Source organism: Oryza glaberrima, chromosome 6, assembly GCF_000147395.1.
Source record: "Oryza glaberrima chromosome 6, OglaRS2, whole genome shotgun sequence".
In the NCBI taxonomy this organism is placed as follows: Eukaryota; Viridiplantae; Streptophyta; class Magnoliopsida; order Poales; family Poaceae; genus Oryza; species Oryza glaberrima.
The window spans coordinates 9928393-9949059 of record NC_068331.1 but is presented as its reverse complement, the minus strand read 5'-3'; the positions used below and the strand labels follow the sequence as shown (position 1 = coordinate 9949059).

General features: G+C 41.6%; 2 protein-coding genes and 1 pseudogene across 2 annotated transcripts; 1 reads left to right on the top strand and 2 right to left on the bottom strand.

The window, feature by feature from the left end:
• Window positions 1-342: 342 nt before the first annotated feature.
• LOC127776885 (disease resistance protein RPM1-like) lies at window positions 343-1351 on the bottom strand. Its single transcript, XM_052303457.1, has 2 exons — window positions 484-1351; window positions 343-389 (listed from the first exon to the last, which is right to left on the bottom strand). The coding sequence occupies exons 1-2, from the start codon at window positions 1349-1351 to the stop codon at window positions 343-345; spliced, it is 915 nt and encodes a 304-aa protein (XP_052159417.1).
• On the bottom strand, window positions 1238-5419 carry LOC127775440 (disease resistance protein PIK6-NP-like; annotated as a pseudogene).
• A 10279-nt stretch (window positions 5420-15698) lies between these two features.
• On the top strand, window positions 15699-17915 carry LOC127776884 (uncharacterized). Its single transcript, XM_052303456.1, has one exon. The coding sequence runs from the start codon at window positions 15699-15701 to the stop codon at window positions 17913-17915; it is 2217 nt and encodes a 738-aa protein (XP_052159416.1).
• Window positions 17916-20667: the final 2752 nt, after the last annotated feature.

Genomic DNA, 20667 nt, shown 5'->3' with positions numbered 1-20667 from the left:
GTGTTGCAATGTATGTACTTGACATATTCAAGGTCTGTAAGCCATGTAATTTACCAATAGATCTGGGAAGAGTATATATGCATGACGAGAATATTCTTCCAAAGCTCAAGTACTTCAAGTGACGCAACAATGCTATATTGTTGAAATCTTTTTGTGTGATTAAAAACTTCACATCTTCAAGATCCAACACCCGTAACATCCTGAATTTATTTGAACAAATAGTGTGTGCTAGATTATTGGGTCTGTCACCAAAAATAGCTAAGGATCGAATAATGCTCCAATCCAATCCTGTTTTGCAGGACATGCTCCCATGCAATGCTATGTGGCGAGTGTTTTCCTGTGCTAGATTGGAGCCATCATGCACTGGTAAGAATACAAAGTTCTCCTCTCTAGAGATTGAAACTGTGATATCACGCATGATATCATGGACTCGGCAACTCTTAATTTTTCCTTCTATGCCCACTCTTGATCTTTGAATCATACTTCGGTTGATTAGCTCATTAAAGTAACTATCCCCAACATCCTTGGTCGTCATCCCAACCTTGGCTCTAACAAACCCCTCTGCAATCCATCTGTCTACCAAGCGACTCCTTTTGATCTCAAAATCCTCAGGGAAGATACTTAGGTACAAAAAGCATGATTTCAGATGAGATGGCAGGTGGTTGTAGCCAAGGGTCACCATTCTCCTCAAAGCTTGAAGGCTTGGGTTGCTTTCAAGTTCTGAAGGAAGCTGTTTATAAAATTTCTCCCATTCTAAAACTTGTTTAGTTGCCAACACAGCTCCTATTGTAAGTATCGCTAATGGTAGACGGCCACACTTATTTACAATTTGTTCAACTATTTTTTGCATATTTTTGTTTGTTCCCATGTCCTCATGTGTTCTATTTGTTTTTCTCAGTAGCAAAGTTATGGCATCATTCATCTGCAAGTGTTCAAGATGGTAGACTAGGGAAGTTGTGGTACACTTCTCGGCTAGACCAACATCTCGTGTGGTTACTACAATCCGACTGCCCTTATTGTTATTCTTAGGAAATGCAATATCATTAATCCAGTTCCATGCATCTAAAGACCATAGATCATCAAGAACAACAAAATACCTCTTTTCCTTGAGCTTTTTTCTCAAGTAGTCAGAAAGATGAGGTATTTGCACCACCATTTTCCCCTGCAATTCTTGCAAGACTTGATCCAATGAATTGGAACCTAGAAATTGCCGTATCATATCTTTGAGTAGCTCAATCCTGTTAAATGATTGTGACACAGTGATCCATGCATTACATGGAAAGTTCTTTCCGATGTCCTCTTTGCTTTCAAAGATCTTCCTGGAAAGAGCTGTCTTGCCTAAACCACCCATCCCAACCACACATATTACTTTGGTTGGACCATTATTGACATTGGCACTGATTAATTCGAGCAACCTTATCTTAGAGTCAGAGAACCCCACAAGCTCAGTTTCATCCACATTGCTAGTTGACTGATTACGAATGTCTTCTGCGTAACAATCCATGTCATCCTCATTGCTGGATGAAATAGGTTTGACTAAATTGTAGCGTGAGTTTCTGCTACTCACTTCTTCAACTCTTGATTTGAGGTTGCGGATTTGGGTAGCTATCAGATGGCGCTTTCTGAGCTTCACCATCTGATAAAACAGATTTTGGCTCTCAATATGGACCTTGAATTCGTCAAGGCAATCTTCAATGTCATAGGACAAGTCACGTATCTGTTCTGCCCAAACCTTTAAGAGCTCATCTTTCTTCTTCATAACTTCAGCAGCTCGTAGGAACGCTTGCATTGTTTTCAGCTCATCTTTGATATACCTGCAATCATTCATTTGAAAGTAATTTAGGATATCTCTAGTAGAAATCCGAATCTTATATTAGAAAAATAATAAAATGACTAAATTTTCATACAATATATACTTTAAAGACATCATAAGTTTTTGAGTAAAATACATGACCCGTCCTTGAATTTGAAACTGAAGGTGTCATTTAGGTACATAAACTTATAAGCACATATGGTATTTAATATTGGTTTAATGTATCATTTCAAGTCTAAACAGTAGATGGTTATTTAAAAGACTGCAATGGTGATGAATGGTGAATCTGTCACTACCCACCACCACTGACATTTGGGACCAATTCCATAGCATCACATGCATGTACAAAAAATAATGTGAAATTGAATACAATGGGATATTTTTATTATGTTTTTGGGGGGCTTTAGAGCGCACGATAGTTTTTTTTTTAATTCCTATGCAAAGCATGCATGGGCAGTCAGCTAGTAACTCAAATGCTGACATGCCTGACTACGGTGGCGAGAATTTTACACTTAGGTCCCTTCACAACTGTTTGCCTCTAAAATCGATTCTTACCACCCGAAATAAGCAAATATGCATTTCTCAACATTTAGAAATTTTGTATTTTAAGTGATGTACAAAAATATTTGGGAGTGGTGAGGGTCTACTTGAATGCGTACTATAGCACGAGGGTCTAAAGGCAAAATTCTTGGCCACATCAACAGTCGAACCATGTCATATGCACTTTAGACCTCTCTAATGCTACATTATACAAAGATTAGGGGCATATTTTTGCTATAGGACAATCAAAATTTGTGTAGTTTGCTGGTAGTAATCGTAAAAACATGTCATGGCTAAAAGACACTTTAAAAACTGATAATTTGCTGGAGGACGCTTTCAGCTTATTTGAAGAGAAAAATTCTTCAAAAATATGAGAATACCCCTAGGGTCAAAAGCTTTTGAACGGAGGTTGGAGTGAAGATGAATATAATGTATGTAGTGATGTACTTGGGATGATGGTAATTTTAGAGTTGCATAATTTTAAAATTTTTACTCTGACGTCATGTTTGAAGCATGTGGTCATAGGGGCATTCATGTCTTTCTTAACAATTTATCCCTTCAATTTGAGTTGAAAGTGTTCTCTTGCAAATTATCAATCTTTTAAATATCATTCATCCATGACACATTTTTCGATGTCTATTAGCAAATTACACATTTTTCAGGTGTCATGTAATAAAATTTGCCCAGATTACACTAATGGAGAACTGATCTTTGCCCGGATGACAAAAATCACATTAGTCCCGGTTCAAATAGAAACTGGGACTATAAAATACCTTTAGCCCCGGTTGAAAAGCCCAACGACACTTTATAATCTTATATTCCCGGTTGGTAACACTAATCATGACTAAAGATTATTTTTAGCCACGGTTCAATTGTTATAGGCGGCCAACGATCTTTAGTCCCGATTGGTAAAGATCATCACTTTAGTCCCCATTGTTTATAGCAACCGGGACTAAAAATTAAAAAGAGGCGCACGGTGGAGGGAGAGAGCCGCATCCTTATCTCCTCACGTGGCTGTTGGCCCTCCCTCGAGGCGGCGACGAGGAGCTCGACCGGGCTTGCCAGCCGCCTTGCCCGAGGAGAAGCAAGGAGAGAAGTGAATAAAGAAAAGAATTTGTGGATGAATGATTTTGTTGTAGATTTTTTAAGATGTTTTTGTGAATTTATCGATGATTTTGTTGTTGAATATGTTCATTGGATATATGATGTCAATTTGATGTGGGGATTTGGGGATGTCGAGAGCAACTCGATGTGGGGCATGGCACCGCTCGAAATCAAATACCAATCGGGACTAAAGATGTGCTTTGGGTGTCTCGGTTTGCAACCGGGACTAAAGAGGGTTGCAAACTGGGACTAAAGATGGGTTCCCAGTAGTGTTAGGATATCGGTACACATCTTACTTGTTCACGCACTGACATGATTGATTGGTCCAAGTTTATGGACATGTGTGTAGTTTAAGAGTGATTTTACAATCTTTGAGGAGGTATCGAACATATTTTCTATATAAAATTTGGTATCTACGGTACTAGGAGGTATGAAAATTTATGGTACTGTTGGAGGCATGTCACGAGGGCCTTCGGCCGGGCCTGCTGAAACCACGAGGACCTTGAGGTTAGCTGAGTCCATGAGGCGAAGCAGCTGACGAAGTTAGATGATGAAGACCGAGGGGTTCGCCACCAAGCCCATCACCCTAACGAGCCATCACTTCGGGCAAAGGCCGTAGAGCGAAGTAGGAGGGTTTCGCCCTTGTTAGAAGTGGCTTCGGCAGAGGGCTTGGGAGACACCATAGAGGCCTTTCAACAGTAATGGGCCGGCCCAAGGAGTTCATGTAAGAGCCCATAAACACAAATGATATTGTGTGCCCTCACTAAAGTCCCTATCATAAAGATACCCATGTAAATTCCCCTATACAAATTAAACCCTAGGAGGCATGAGTTTGTGTTAAGGCTATAAATAGCCCTCTAAGACCATATAATGGGAGATCCCAAAAAATTTCTTACCAATTAATATATTACTTTTACTATTCCATTAATTCACTGAGTGAACTACGTTTTGTCTTTTGACAACAGGTACGTCTTGGTATCTCTCAAGGCATAAAAAATTTCTCGTATTTTAAACAGTTCTACTTCAGTTCAGTGGATTTAGCACACATGATTTATGGAACGGTTAATTTCGACCACCGAGGGACTTTCTTTGCTTAACTGACAAGAAGAAATATTTTTCTAAATTAAAGGCAAAGATTTGCGTCCTCCACTTAAAGAGATGTTTTAGAAAGATTATTGGTGTCCCATTCACTACTAAGATAACTTTATAATTTACTAGAAAAAATGCCCATGCGTTAACATATGAAGGTTATTTCTTATTATTGTTATACAGTTTAATTAAGGTGAAATTCGTTGTGGTAATTTGCTTGGATATATATATTTTTAGAAAATCATGAGTTGCAATTAGGAGTCCGATCATCTCAGGTTAGCATGCGGGTTTTTCAAAGAGATTTCTTATTCGACTCCTTCTATATTTTCAAAAGGGAACGAACTTAAAAACCGATTCAAATATGGATATGTATTTCCAAAATCGAACGAACTTAAAACAGACTCGTACACGGAGGACGTATCAAAGTACCGGTAAAAATATCTTCAATTTTTATATTAGTAGAGATAGAGATATGCTTCCACTAAAAGCTGGGGTGCAACCGTTTCAAGAAAAAGGAACGCACCCATAGGCAAAGTAAAAATATATATTAAGTCCCTAATATATTTGCGCATTTCAGCAATAGTTTTGCCTGACATATTTTGGTTGAAACTGGCAATCAATAAAACGGAAGCGAAGATGGAAACTACGGGTGAGGTTTCCGTGCAGTACGCACCAGATGTCCTTCTGGACGCCGAGTAGGAGGCTCGCCTCATGGGCCGCCGCAGAGGTGGCCTTGCTGATGGCACTGCCCACCAGCGACCTCGCCATGCTCAGCACCGTCTCCGCCATCGATTGAATGGATTCTTCACCTTCGCCAAAGACTGCACAGGGGAGAGAACTTGGCGACCAGCTCTTCTGTCTGTCGATCGAATCAGAAATGGTAGCTTTTGCAGTGAGCTCTCTGAGGTCTGAGCAGAGAGGATGCTTACCATGGAGTTTATATCACTCGCGCATCATGCAGACAATCATATTCCCCTGACATTTGAAATTAAATTATCAGCAGTCTATCATGGGTTAGGTGGGTTTAGACGCCGAGGACTCTGTTTTCCATTTCATGTCAATCTATATTAACAGCGTAGTACTCACTCAGGTACCTGACCAATCCAATATCCCAATTCGGTCCACAAAGCCATGAGCAACAATAAAATACCTTGACTTCTCGTTTACTAGTCCTATTAGGTGGGTACTGAGGTTCGTTGCACTCTCCGCGTGCAGGCAGTACTGGACCGGGTCATGCATGGCACGAATACAAAACAATCATTTGTGTTGGTGGTAGGTCAGGGACCCCTTCGGTCAGCATCAAGCGGAGACAAATGAAGATGCATGGCGAATGTTGCCGGAGGCGGATCCGCCCCGCCAGCCGCCGCCTCCCGCCGTACGCGCGCTGTTTCTCCTCCCACGCCGAGAAGAAAACTCCACCGCCGGCACATTTTCCCCGCCGCTACCTTCCGGGCCGGCCGCGCGGTTTCCAGCGGCGGTTCTGCCCCCGAGCCACCCGCGTGAGAGCGACACGAGAGCCTCAAACTTCCTCCTAAATTTGCCGAATTATTAACGGCTGGCGACTATGGTTTTGGCGTCGAGCGGATCAAACAGCGGTGCAGGCGGCGGACGACTTGGCGGCGCCGGCTCCAGGTGGTGGAGCGGCGGGTTCCGACAGCAGGGCGGCGACTTCCTCTGCGTTGGAGCGACTCGTGGGCATCGGCGTCCTCGACCGGCGGGAAGCCCACAGCGGCGGCACTCTCACCGGCAGCGTTCAGGAGGCAAGGAGGCGGCGGCGGAAGTGGCCACCGGCGGTGACGTCCTCAGGGGCACAGAGGAGCAGTGATGCGCGGTGGCTCCTGTGTTGGCGGCAGCAGTGGCTGGTGCTGAGGAGTGCCGTGTGAGCGTGAGGAGCGAGGATGGGAGAAAGGGGATCGATCTGGCCCTCCTTTGTTGATGGTTTTCAGGAACAGAAAGCTGGTTCAGTGGCTACGAGTGCCGATTCAGCCGGAAGAAAGCCGGTTCAGGACCTCTACTAATATCTTGGTTCAACGGTGATATCGTGCTTTGGATCTCCTATGACGTTTTTTCTGTGTTTATTTCTCGATGTGCTACCGGGTCCAATTTTATAATAAGGACAATGGAGGTGGCGGCGACGACCAAAAGGTGGCGACGGATGCCTCTAGGTGTAAACAATCAAAAGATCTCGGGATAGAACATGATCCTTAAGTGCAAGTTAGACAAAAACTTGTACTGGTAGAGGTCACTCGTTCACTTGAACCCATGCGCGCTCCTAGGAGAAAGAATTGCAGTATCAATGCCAACTCAACAAATAAAATGGTTTTAATATGACGGGTCTTATAAGTGTTGGTTTGTAGAAAAAACCGGCACTGATATCAGTGCAGGTTCGTTGTTAGAACCAACACTAATATATTAGATCTTTTGGTAGAAATATTTCTAATTTTGGCTTGGGTTAACCGGCATTAATGACCCCGAGCATCTGTTTACATTTATCTTTACCTACTTAAAACATAACTATTTTTTTTTCATCCGTCAATCCTTAAATTGCACGGACTTTTCCTATTTCACACACGTAAATTATGTGCACCCGTAGGGAGCAATCCGATTCTTTCCGCTAACGAGATTCTACGCGCAGCTGCTTGACGCGGTAACTGCGTGACACGAGCGCGCATCGCACGGCCGGGGGGCGACGTCATCGCTATTCGATTGCCTCCGCGTTTTCCGCAGAACCGCCATGCCCGCCGGCTGCCGCCTAGCTTTCTGTTGCCCCGGCCCTGCCTGCGTCCGTCCTTGGCGACTTGAAGCACTTGTGTCCTGGGCTGGTACCAGCATAACGGTTCCGTGGGAGTCGGTCAGGGCCGGCCCTGGGTAGTGCAGACGGTGCGACCGTACTGGCTCTCCAAAAATTAGGGGCCTCCAAAATATATGTATTATGGTATCAGGTCTGATAGACTTAGAGGAAAGACAGAAAACCAATAGACAATCGAGCATATCGTGACTGCTTGATTGTATTTTAAACTTATTAGTGTGAAATTCGTTAATGACAATGAGTTTTAAAATATTATTTTATATTTTTATGGTGAATAGGGGCCTACATTTTTTTCGCACCGGGCCACCAAAAAGTCAGGGCCGGTCCTGGAGTCGGTTCACACTGATCTCCTACGGCGTACTCCCTCTTGTGTCACTATTAGGTGGTGCCAGGGAGGGGTGTGACATAATGTCATGTTGATTCGTCTCAACACAGGCATCACTGCTAGGGACGGAAAAAAGAAACAGTAAATTGCACCCACGGTACAATAACTTGACGGGTGGGTGCAATACAGTGCAAGAACTCAAGAATTGAAGCAATAACTTGACAAGTAGGTGCGTTTTAGTATAAGAAGTTAGCTAAGCATATGCTAGGTGAATTTTTCTCATGATGTCAATATGCCATTACATAGCAATTATATGGATATTACCTTATAATATTAAATTTAATCTTTCAGAATTATACTGCATATCCAATTACCTTTGAGAAATTTTGTTTTCTTCACCTTCCAAAATCTCAACCGAAATATAATAATTTCTACATCCAGTTTAATTGAATTTCAATTATTAGTTATTAGGATAAAAATATAAATATGATTATATACAAATCCACGTTAGTATATTGTCAAAGTAAGTACTTAAAAATTAAATATGTACAAAAAAAAAAGTGCTCCAAATAATTAAGTTGCCGCATAACTTCTTATCTTATTGTATCAAAAGCGTACATTCTTACAAGTTGTTGCATTTATACGATCACTTATAAAGTTATTGTACTAAAATGCACCTACTTGCTAGGTTTTTACACTAGAACGCTCATATCTCAACTTCCTGTACCAAATTACACCCACCTGCCAAGTTGATGCATCGTGGGTGTAATTTACTCCAAAAGTAAGCTCGTTAGCTCTGCTATTGTGGAGCCTATAGCTACAAAGGGTTTATAGAACCTTCATTGATGTCGTTTTTCTACATATCTTTACCTATTATAAAAGTTCAAAATGATTTTGCCAAAGTATTTTCGTACGTCGCGCAGTCCAATTCCCTCCCGCGAAACGGACAACTCTAAGGTTTGCTATTTGGCTTGATTCCGATTCCCTCAATCAATTTCAGATTATCTCTGTGATGCGGACGGATTTCACGGAGGCGGTGGTTTCTGGCGGCGTTGGGAACCTGCGGAGTCGGACGGAGGTAGGAGACGACACTGTAAAACTGGGACCCACGTGACAGTGAGAGAAGGAAAGGGATACTGATTAGACTTTGTGGTTGCTCATTCGCTTGATGGGCCGGATGCGCGCTTGCAGGCTAAGGTGGAAGGGAGGAGAAGTGAGGTTTACAGGCCGGCTCGGCTACAGGCTAAAGAAAGAATGGGCTCAAATGGTCCAGGGAGAAAGGAGGGTTTTCATTTAGATTTTTATTTAAATAAATGATAAAATGATGTTTGTATTATTAGAATTAGTAATGGAGCTCTGAAAATACCAAAAAAATTTCACATAGTGTAATTAATCATGGAGAATTTAATAAAAATTAAATCCAGCCATAGTTTATTGGAAAATTTTATTTTCCACATTTATCTTGATTTTTATGAGCCTTTCTTTCCTTCAACATCGTATATATATATATATAGTTGCGATTTTATAATTTAATTAATTACATAATGTAAATATTTCTTGACCTTTTCTTAAATTTCTCATGTTTTTTCCCATTGCAACGCACGGGCATTTTTTCTAGTGATTGTAAATTTCTATTTTCTTTCTCACATATTTCTCCTGTTATTTTTTCTTAAATATTGATCTTATTTGGTTTGATTATTTTATTGTGTATTGTCCTTCGTGGAAACCAATAGTTATAACAACAACAGTAGCAAGAATAGTTTGTCATTTTCTAATGTTAATATAATTAGAATATCTGCTGCCCGTACCAAATTAGTATATATGTGTATAACTTATTATAGCCATAGATATATGTATGTGAATAAAAATTATAGAAAAAATAATATGTACACCTAAATTTAACTCAACTGTTGATGTGCACATTTTCTATATAACTAGGAAGGTGGCCCACGCGTATGCGTTGGCATTTATATTGTGGGAAGATAAGATTATAGTTTATTTAGAAATTGTCTCATAGATCAAACAATATCCTTTGAAAATGATTTAAAGGTTCTATTTTTTTAAAGTATCTCAGAAAACATTCATAGACTCTTGAAATTAAGGTAATACGACTTTTGCATCGAGCAAATATTAAACTACTGCTAGCTTAATTATCAAGCATATCACTTGAACAAATACCAAGGAACTCAAAATGAATCACCTTATGAAGGCATATGACAAATAAATTAAGGGTAAATTTAATTTGGATTTCCCCCCTCTATATAAGTTCAACAAATTCATTTTTTCTCCATAGTTATGAAGAACTATAATTATATAAATTTAATTAGTATGGGTAGTTTACTTATAAATTTTGAAGTGCTTTGTAGTAAAGTTTTCTATCATGTAGTCTGGTTATATCATGAATATAGTTTTGTTCAATAAGTTCAATATTATTTACATCACAGAATTAATAAAAAATTATAAACCATCCAAGACTGCTTAAATTTTGGTTTGTCTAATTTGTTTATTTTAAATTCAAATAAGCACATATTCTCCTTCTAATCGGTGTGTTCATCATTATTCATAATAAAAAAGTCTTTGTAAAACTGACAGATTATGCTATCAATTACATATAAATGTAAACGATTTGTCATTATTCTCGGACCACTCATTCCTCGGCGGTATCCTCCACACATCCATCATCTTATGATAGTAGTATATACTATATTTTATCTAATTATTTAGTTTACATCAGGGGCGATACCCCCTGACACTAGGGCTGTAAAAAAAGCTCGAGGCTCGCGAACAGCTCGAGCTTGGCTCGTCCTAGGCTCGATTCGAGCTTGGCTCGAGCTTCAAACATGCTGAACCCAAGCCTGAGCAAAAGCTCGCGAGCTTTACCGAGCCGAGCTCGAGCTTCTACCGAGCCTGCCCGAGCTTGACTGTGTATAGTTTACATTGCATGTTCACCTTATTAATATAATAAGCTAATAGATAAATATATATATTAGTATCTATTTACACAATAAATTAGCATGTGTTAGCACAATATATTTATTTTAATCATTTTCTACTCTTTTATTAGCGTGATTAACTAGAAAATAATTATACTTATCAAAAGATTATCATTAAAATATATATTATACTACTTATGGCCGAGCTCGGCAGCCGAGCTCGAGCTCGAACCGAGCTTGCCTAAAAGCTCGAAGGTGGAATAGGCTCGGCTCGAGCTAGGCTCGAGCTTGTGTCGAGCTTGAGCTTGGGCAGACGAGCTCGCTCTAGCTCGGCTCGTTGACAGCCCTACCTGACACCACGCTGCTGATTGTGGCTCTGTTTGGTTTGTAGTGAGTTTTGTTCGAACTTGTAATCATTATGAGTCAGGCGGAGATAGGCTTTTAGCTTGTGAGCTTAACGAGGCAGCTTGCAAATTGCTCTATTAGCTTGTTAGCAGTACAAGAGATCATCATAACTACATATACTTTGTATTATTTAGTCTTTAGTTATATCCAAGCTATTTATATTTAGTGTTATTATTATGTTAATATGATAAAATGGTAAATTTAAAATTATAAAGGAAATACAAATGTGTTAACAAGCCTAACAAAAGCTTAACAAATCAGCCAGCTTCTGAGTGTATGGCAACCTAGGTTTCCGAATGTACTTCTTCCGTTTTATATTATAAGACTTTTAGCATTGTCTACACTCATATAGATGTCTAGATTCATTAACATCTATATGAATGTGGACAATGCTAGAGCATCTTATAATATGAAACGGAGGGAGTAGGTCAGAATCTATATCTATTTGAGAAGCTACATATTACGGGAGAAACTATATCTCCTAGAAGCTACCCAAAGAGGCTCTTAACACCACTATTAGTTAAACAAGTTGTTTGATACTCTCTCCATCCTAAAATATAGAAACCTAGTAATAGAGTAGACACAACCTAGTACAATCAATCTGAACAAACTCTAGTAACCCTCCATTCAAATTCGTAGTGGTAGGTTGGTATATTTTACTCCCTTCGTCCTAAAATATAACAATTTCTAACATTTAAGATTTGTCTCAAAATATAACAACTTCTCCACCATCGTTATCTTTCCAACCAATCACAACCCTCTGCCATTCAATTTTCTCACTTATTTTCTCTTCTCAACTAATCATAACATTCCTGATTTAATTCTACATAATTTCTTAATACCCATGTCCAACCAAAAAATGTTTATACTCTGCAACTGAGGGAGTAGGTACTAGCACTAACTTTCTAGAACAATTAATGGCCAAACTTTCATATCGTGTGTCAAATCAGCCAAGGACTATAATAAAAATAATAAAAAGAAAAAAAAATTATGCCACATAAATATTGCACACCTTTGTAGGATCGTAAAGGGCTTTCCCACCCCAAAAGCTACCAATGAGGTGAGAGACTCCCCTACTTACATATTAGGTCTTTTGCCCTTCCATAACCAATGTTGGAGTATTCAACAACTCCCCCTTCACACATTGCTATTCCTCAGCCGTTCATTGCCCCTTTACCGTACCCCACAGTCCCTCAAATATACAGGCCCCGTAGGCTTTTCACACACTTTCAAGGCATCAACCTATTTTTTTCTCTGGCGGCCATACACGATCACTGCCAGAGAAAATATAACAAGGTGTGGCGGCCATACACGATCACTGCCAGAGAAAATATAACAAGGTGTGATTGTCTAAGGACCGCCAGCGAAAATGGATCTTTGCTGACAGCCGGATTAAGAGGGTCGCCAGCGAAGATGCACCCTTTTTGTTGGCGGCCCTCCTAAGCCACCACCAGCGAAAATCAATTTTCACTGGCGGCCCACCTAAGCCACCGCCAGCAAAAATCGTGGGACTGCACGTGGAAGGCAAAATTTCACTTCCTCTTTTTTTTTTCTCGGTTCCCTCTCAGCGATATCTTCTCCCTCTCTTTCTCGATATCTCTGCGGTGGCACGACCTCTCTCTCTCTCTCTCTCTCTCTCTCTCTCTCTCTCTCTATTTCTCGGCTCCCCATATCTTAGTGGCGGAGCTCGGTGGAAGCGCGAAGGAGAGGCGGCGTTACGATCCAGTGCAGCACGTGCGCTGCCTCGATGACTGGACGGCCGCGCTCCAGGGAGCGACGACGGCGACCTGGCCCTCCCCTCCCTCTCCCAGATCTGGCTAGAGGGGAGGGGGCGCAGATCCTGCGGCGGTGGGTCGCGGGGGTGCAGATCCGACGGCTGCGGGTAGTGGGAATGCAATCTAGCGGCGGTGGGTCATGGTGGCAAAGGAGACAGGCGACGACAGTGTAGGGGATGGATCCGGTGGCTAGGGTTGCAACTCAATGTCGGCCGCAAGCAATGCAAGCAGAAGGCGACGACGTCGGCGACAGCGACGACAACAGTGACTTCCCCTCGGCAGATCCTCCTTCACAGCGTCGAAGGAGACAGGCAGCGACAGTGCAGGGCATGGATCCGGAGGCAACGAAGGAGAGGCACGTTGGCGGTGGAGGAGGTAGATCCGGCGGCGGCAGTGGCGCTCGGGATCACCAGGTCCATTTCGATGGCGGCGAAGATGAGGGGCGGTGGCAATGGATCCAGCTGGCCATGACGTCCCTGCCCTCTCGCGGTCCACCTCGCGGATCCTCGCGTTCATGCTCGCCTCCCTCTCGCGGTCCGTCTTGCTGGCGACTGCCCCACCACTAGTGAAAATGAGTCGCCGCCAGTGAAAAGTGATTTTCGCTGATGGTCGGTCGACCACTAGTGAAAGTGCATTATTTTTGTTGGCCTCTTATCGCTGGCTGCACCTCTGGCCGACAACGAAAACCCTTTTTTTAGTAGTGCCCTCGAGTAAAAAATGTTAAACTAGCCTGGCTCTGATACCAATTGTAGGATCGTAAAAGGGTCTTTCTCACCCAAAAAGCTAGCTAATAAGGTGCAGGGCTCACACACCTATATATTAGATCCTTTGCCCTTTCACAACCAATGTGGGACTACTCAACAGCCTTTACTTGCTCCCTCTGCTCTGAAATATAAATATAAACATTTTTAGTTATTCAGCAGAGGAATGGATGAGTGTTGAAAGGTATGTAGGGGTAAGATAGAAAAGAACTGAATAGAAAATGATTGGTGAGACAAGTACTATTATAAATATTATAAATAGTTCTAGAATAGTAAAAGTTCTTAAATTTTACAACAGGGAGCATATCATAACCAAGTGTAAATAAATGAACCAATGCAACACGATTGAATTGATTTAATAAATAAGTTTACATCTTAATAGAGACCATGCCGAAAAGACCCGGAGCAACACGTGGGTAGTATGCCTAGTTGACAGAAAGATGTAACTACTGCTACTGTCCATATATTAACTCTACATAAGATTGAGAGAAAAACTGAAAATGGAGTGCCCTGCATTTGCATGTTTCTGCATCTCCATGTGACCATGTTAACATCATCTTTTAGGTTTTGCCATATCCTCAAACAACCATAGCAGGTGTAAACGATGTATGGAAATACATGTCTAACAGAATACAAGATGTAACGAGATATATCAATTGTACACAAATAACAATTAGTACAATTTCATCCCGATCGAGTCTTCAGTTACCGAAAAAAAACTGATCTAGTTAAATATGGATTTTTTTTTTGAGAATTAATATTATTTTAATGGAAAATCGCAAAAGTAGAGGCCATCCGGGGGAAATCACGAATTTAGGGGCCTGTTGAACTGGTGTAGTTCGATAGGGCCGCTATCGAATGGTGGGCATTCGACTGGGGCCTGTCGAACGGCTGCTGTTCGGCAGGTGAACCTATCAAACGGAGGGAGTTCAACAGGCCCACCACCCGGCGCCGCGTGGCCTGTCGAACCGGGGCCGTTCGACAGGTCCCTCTACCGCCCCTGTCGAACAATGGGCGTTCGATAGGCCCTTTTAAAGCCCCATGCGCCCAGGCCGCGTGCTTCTTCTTCCTTTGCTCTGGACCACATCGCCAGCCGCCGCCGAGAGTCGCCATTGCGTCGCCGTAGGCGCCGGAGGGAGTGAGGGGAGGGGCTAGCAGGCTGGAGAGGAGGGCGAGGAGGCGCCGGCCGGGAGGAAAGGGTTGGCGACGGCCTCCACCAGTGAAGTTAAGGTATACATTACTAATCCCTAAGTATGAGGCATATGAAAGTTTAATAAAAAATGGTTTGTGATTTGTTAATTGTTTCGCATTGTTCAATGTTAGTACGTATGGTTTGTTAGCATTTGTCATTGCTAAATGTTAGTAGAGGAATTTAAGTAATCGTATGGTTAAATTAGTTGTTAGTTAGTATATGTTATTAATTAGTTGTGTGTTAAATTAGGTAGAAGGTACTATATTTTATTTGGATTATGAAACTAGTTGTTTGTTAATAATAGTTGTAAGTTAGTACATGGCAATGTACTATAAGTTGTTTCCAGTCAAAAAAAATACTATAAGTTGTAATAGGGTAATTATCGAAGGATTAAATGATTAAACATTAGACAATTTGTCATGTTTTATCAGGATGTCAGGTGATATGCCCATTCGTCTGTATTATGGCGATGCTCCTATACAAATATGTGATAGCGGGGTGGATTTGACTGTATATGCCTTCCATAATACTAGTCTGAATGCACCAGAGCATATGGGTTTGAGCGACCTGTTAGGGTGGTTGTATAATATGTTTGGGGTAGATCTAGTGCTCGATAAATTTGTGATAAACGTCGTGTGGCCAGTGAGGGGTCATCATGGATGGCAGTGGAGATGTCAACTGGGAGTTGGAGGAAGTTTGTTAGTCAAGTAAGGGAGAAAAGGTATAGCCTGACAATATTGGTGCAGAAGACAACATGTGTTGATCGATCAGGGGAGTCAAGTCATGCCGTGGTGGAAGAAACTCCGTTGGAGGCGCACAAGCAGAAAATGTTTGGCAGACTGAGCAAGGTCGAGGGGAAGAAGTAGTAGAGGGTAATACACAAGCAGAGGTCACTGTTCGTGACAATAATCGTGAGGCCAACGACTCGGACAACGAAGAACCGGATTCTCCTATGCGTGTTGACGCAGCGGAGGAGAATGAGGCGGTAGTGGATCAGATGGAAGTGGAAAACGAGAAATACATAGCGCTTGTAGTGGAAGGAGAAGATACAACACTGGGGGACAACGAAACCAACATACCCGAAGATTGGACGACCATATCGATGAGTCATATGATGGTTAACGATGGTTTAGATGCCCACTGGCGTTATGATAGTAAGCAGGTGCAAGTTAGACATATGTTTCATGACAAAGGTTACTTACAAGATGCGGTGAAGAGGTGGGTATTTGACCAGAAGTGTGAGTTCAGGATGAAGGTTTCAAACAGGACGACGTACGACGTGAAGTGCACACAGGCTGGATGTCCTTGGAGAGTGCATGGTTACAAGCCACAACATGACACTTTATGGATAGCTTCGAGGGTTGAGCAACATACGTGTTTGTTGGAGAATACCCGTCTGGTACACAGGAACATGACAGCGGCATTTGTGGCACAAATGGTATATTCAAAGGTGGTTAGAAAAACATCTTTGTCCCCTTTCACAATAATGCATGACGTAGAGAAAGAGTACGGATATGAGATATCGTACGACAAGACTTGGAGGGCAAAACAAAAAGCACTGGAGATGAGGTTTGGAACTTATGAGGATTCTTATCACAATCTTCCCCCACTATTGGAGGTGATGCATGCAAGAAACCCGGGCACACACATGGCTATTCTCGACGAGGTGAATGAAAATAGGGAGAATGTTCTTCGTCGGGCTTTCTGGTCATTTGGGTGCATGATAGAGGCCTTTAGAAATTGCATTCCTTTGCTCTGTGTTGATGGCACTTTCATGACAGGCAAGTACAGAGGAACAATTCTAACCGCGATCGGAGTCGATGCGGATAGCCATGTCATTCATGTTGCTTTTGCATTTGTTGAAAGCGAGAACACATCAAGCTGGCTTTGGTTTTTGCGGCACATTAAAATGTGTGTTGTTCTAAACAGACCAAAAGTTTGTGTTCTACATGATCGACACGCCGGTTTGCTATTGGCGATACAGAAGCTTCAAGAAGATGTCACGGAGGATGTGCCATGGCCAGATTTGCATAGCAGATGGTGCATGCGACATCTTGGGGCTAATTTTTATAGACAATTCAGGAGTAAGAGATTGATGGACCTGTTCAAGAAGTTATGCAAGCATAATCAACAAAGAAAGTTTGATGCTATATGGGAACAACTGGATCGTTTGACCACTACACATATGGAAGAGGTTAGGAAAAAGCCCGTAGTTGCCAGACAGGAGGAGCCGGAGGGACTTGAACCCATTCCTAATGAAGCACCAAGTATTACTCGGCGTAGGAAGCGCGGAAGGGCCACGAAGTGCCTCACGGAGTGGGTAGAATTTGAGCCAAGGGATAAATGGTCGTTGTTGCACGATACAGATGGATCAAGGTATGGTGTGATGACAACAAATCTTCCTAAAGTGTATAACTGGGTTATGAAAAATACACGACCACTACCACTTGTTGCTATTCTGGAGGGAATCACGAGGGGTACACAGAAGTATCTCTGTATAAGGTATTCCATGGCCAGTCTTAACCTCAGCAAACCCAGTGTTAAGTATAGCCCAGCTATTACACAGTACATGGATGAGAAAAGCAAGAAGGGAGGAATGCACAGAGTGTGGCCTGCTGGGAATAGAGAGTTGCTATTTGAGATACGACTTCGTGACAAGAGTGGTGTCGGCACTGGGACTACTAATATCACATTGGAATGCATGTTGTGGCCAGAGTATCGTGCTTGCAAATGCAATTGCAACAAGCCTTATCTGTTACACCGGCCATGTTCTCATGTTCTTGCCGCTTCCGCAAAAGGAGGTGTTGATGCAAACCTTTTTGTTTCTCCGTACTTTACAAAGGAAGCGTGGGAGGCAACTTGGCGTGGTGAATTGCGTGGTTGGCGTGTCGTGTGCGATTTCACTCGTCCTTCTCCAGGGCAAGCCAATTGGGTTCCTGACTCAAATTTCTTAGTTGATACTAAGGGTCGTCGCCAGTCGCGCAGGATCAAGTACTTTATGGATGAAGCGGAAGCGAAAGATCGTTCTCGTCGTAAGAAAGCTTGCATTCTTTGCAGGGAGAACCATGCCCATAATGATTGTAGCATGTACAATGTAGGGAAAGACACTGCAGGTGCTGATGTTCGTCGTGTTCCAAAGGGGAAGTCGAAGAAGAAAAATAATCCTTAGTTCGCTATTAGCCATGGTGGGCTTGTACTTTGAAGTAGTTATCTTTGAATTTATGTTTAGTGCGTCTGTAATTTTAATTTCAACTATCCTGCACTTTTAATATTCGAATCTATTTGTAATGGCCTTGTAATTTTAATTACGAACTGCACTGCACTTTTCATATCCGAATCTCTGTGTTGTGGGCTTGTAATCTTAATATCCGAATCTATTTGTAATGGGATTGTAATTTAAATTTTGAACTGCACTGCACTTTTAATATCCGAATGTATGTGTAGTTGGCTTGTAAATTTAAATTGAAAAGTACTGCACTTGTATTATCTGAGTCTATGTCTGGTGGTATTGTAATTTTAAATTGAAATGTACTGCAATTTTATTATCTGAATTATGTTGCATGCATTTACTTTACTATAACATATGTGCATTGTACTATTATGGTTTTCTATCTGCAGGTATGGCTGATCAATATGATGTGCAGCTGATCGACCAGGAGATCGATAGGAATCATCTATCACGACGACTTAGTAGAGGAATTTTCTGCAATGTGCTGAAAATGTGAGGACCGGATCAATATTGGCGTATTGATCCTCGTTGGGTTCCAAGGTGCGTGAAAATATATTGTTTTTACAAATATCATATTTTGACATTTTCATGTATTAATAACTTGCACTCTCTCATGTTGTAGGTTGAGAGCAGTTGGGTTGTTAACTTTTGCACGGTTGGTCGAGCCTTCACGTGCAAGGCCCGAACGAATCCATGCTGATGCGGCGCTTTCCGCCACAAGGAGATAGCGCTGTCCCCCACCGGGAGGCATTTACTGACACGTTTGCCGCTCAGCCTCGATCAGCTTACAACTCAATGGTACGTGTTTATTTGTGAAACATGCGGAATTTGAGCAACTAGTTCAATATTATTAATAACTGTGCAACTAGTTCATTATATCTAGATAAATGTGCAACTAGTTAAGTATTTCTAATAAATGTGCAACTAGCTCAGTATTTCTAATAAATGTGCAACTAGCTCAGTACTTCTAATAAATGTGCAAAGCTTAGAGCATCTCCAACAGCATGGCTATTTTTGGCACTACATTTGTCTATTTAGCCAACTAGCCAAAAAGATTCCTCTCCAAATCTGCTGCACACTCCAACAGACTCTCCATTTCAGACTCTCCAAATCCTAATAGCTAGTTCCCTCTCCAAAAAATCTGCACTCTCCATCCACTCGAACAGACTCTCAATTTTGGACTCTCCATATTCCAATGGCTAGTTTTTCAAACCTCTATATATATATATATATATATGTCACCCCTCATACTACCTCTCTACCACTCTACACTTCATTTTCTTTGCTTGCTTCTCCACCACCACTTCACAATGAGGCGCCATAGTGTAGCTATGCAAATTGCTTCGGAGTCATCATCGTCGGATGATGACGATGTGTTTATTATGGCAACAACAGTCGTGATAGATCATCACCAACGAGCCCAACACAATGTAGGAGGTAGAAGAGGTTCTATTCTAGGGCATATAGTGATTAATCGCGATAGAGCGGAAAGACTCGCAAGATTAATGAGGGACTATTTTTGCGATAATCCTATGTATGGTCCGGTTTTGTTTCGTCGAAGGTACGCAATAATCATTTTACACCATTTTAAATATTTTGTTTTCATTGTCGGTTGTTCCTATTATAATGATACTTTTTATATTTGTTAACTTGTAGGTTTAGAATGGTTCAATCTTTGTATATGCGCATTGTGCATGTAGTACAAAATCATGATTATTATTTTGTTCAAAGGAGAAATGCTGCTGGAGTACTTGGATTACATCCATTGCAAAAGATTACTGCTGCTTTACGAATACTTGCTTTTGGTGTGCCCGCTGATTTTTTGGATGATTATCTTGGTATGGCTGAGAGCACCATTTTATCAAGTCTTAGAAGGTTTGTGAGAGCTATTGTTGAAATATTTGGGGATGAATATTTAAGGTCTCCCAATCAAGATGATACTAACAGATTGCTTGCAATTGAAGAACAAAAAGGCTTTCCAGGTATGCTTGGGAGCATAGATTGCATGCATTGGAAGTGGAAAAACTATCCAATAGCTTGGTCTGGTATGTACCAAGGACATGTTCATGAGCCTACTATAATACTGGAAGCTGTTGCTTCGGAAGATCTTTGGATTTGGCATGCTTTTTTTGGATTACCTGGTTCTCACAATGACATTAATGTTCTTGACCGTTTCCCTCTATTCACGAGGTTAGCTGAGGGACAAGCTCCAGAAGCAAATTATACTATCAATGGTCGCAATTACACAATGGGATATTACCTTGCAGATGGTATTTATCCTAATTGGGCCACACTTGTTAAGTCAATTAAATCTCCACAAGGGAAACAAGAGAAAGTTATTTACTCAACTTTAGGAAGCAAATAGGAAGTGTGTTGAGCGAGACTTTGGAGTTCTACAATCTTGTTTCGCTATTATTCGAGGGCCAGCTCGTATATGGGATCAAAAAACACTTGGTAACATAACGCTAGCATGTATTATTATGCACAACATGATTATTGAAGATGAGAGAGATATCCAAGTAGACTATAATTATGAATTTATGGGGACTCGTGTCACACCATCACATGATCATCCAGCTGAACTACATGACTACATTCAAAATATTTCAGCTATTAGAAATCCACAAGTCCACCATCAACTACGAGAAGATCTCATGGAGCACATCTGGCATCGTCATGGAGGTCACTAGTA

Bases quoted from the DNA above. Each gene is read 5' to 3' on its own strand.
- LOC127776885 (XM_052303457.1), bottom strand. From the start codon at position 1,351: ATGGGTGGTTTAGGCAAGACAGCTCTTTCCAGGAAGATCTTTGAAAGC. The intron at 390-483 runs GTATGATTCAAA...TTCAATCTCTAG, and splicing joins TAATGAGCTAATCAACCGAA to AGAGGAGAACTTTGTATTCT.
- LOC127776884 (XM_052303456.1), top strand. From the start codon at position 15,699: ATGCGTGTTGACGCAGCGGAGGAGAATGAGGCGGTAGTGGATCAGATG.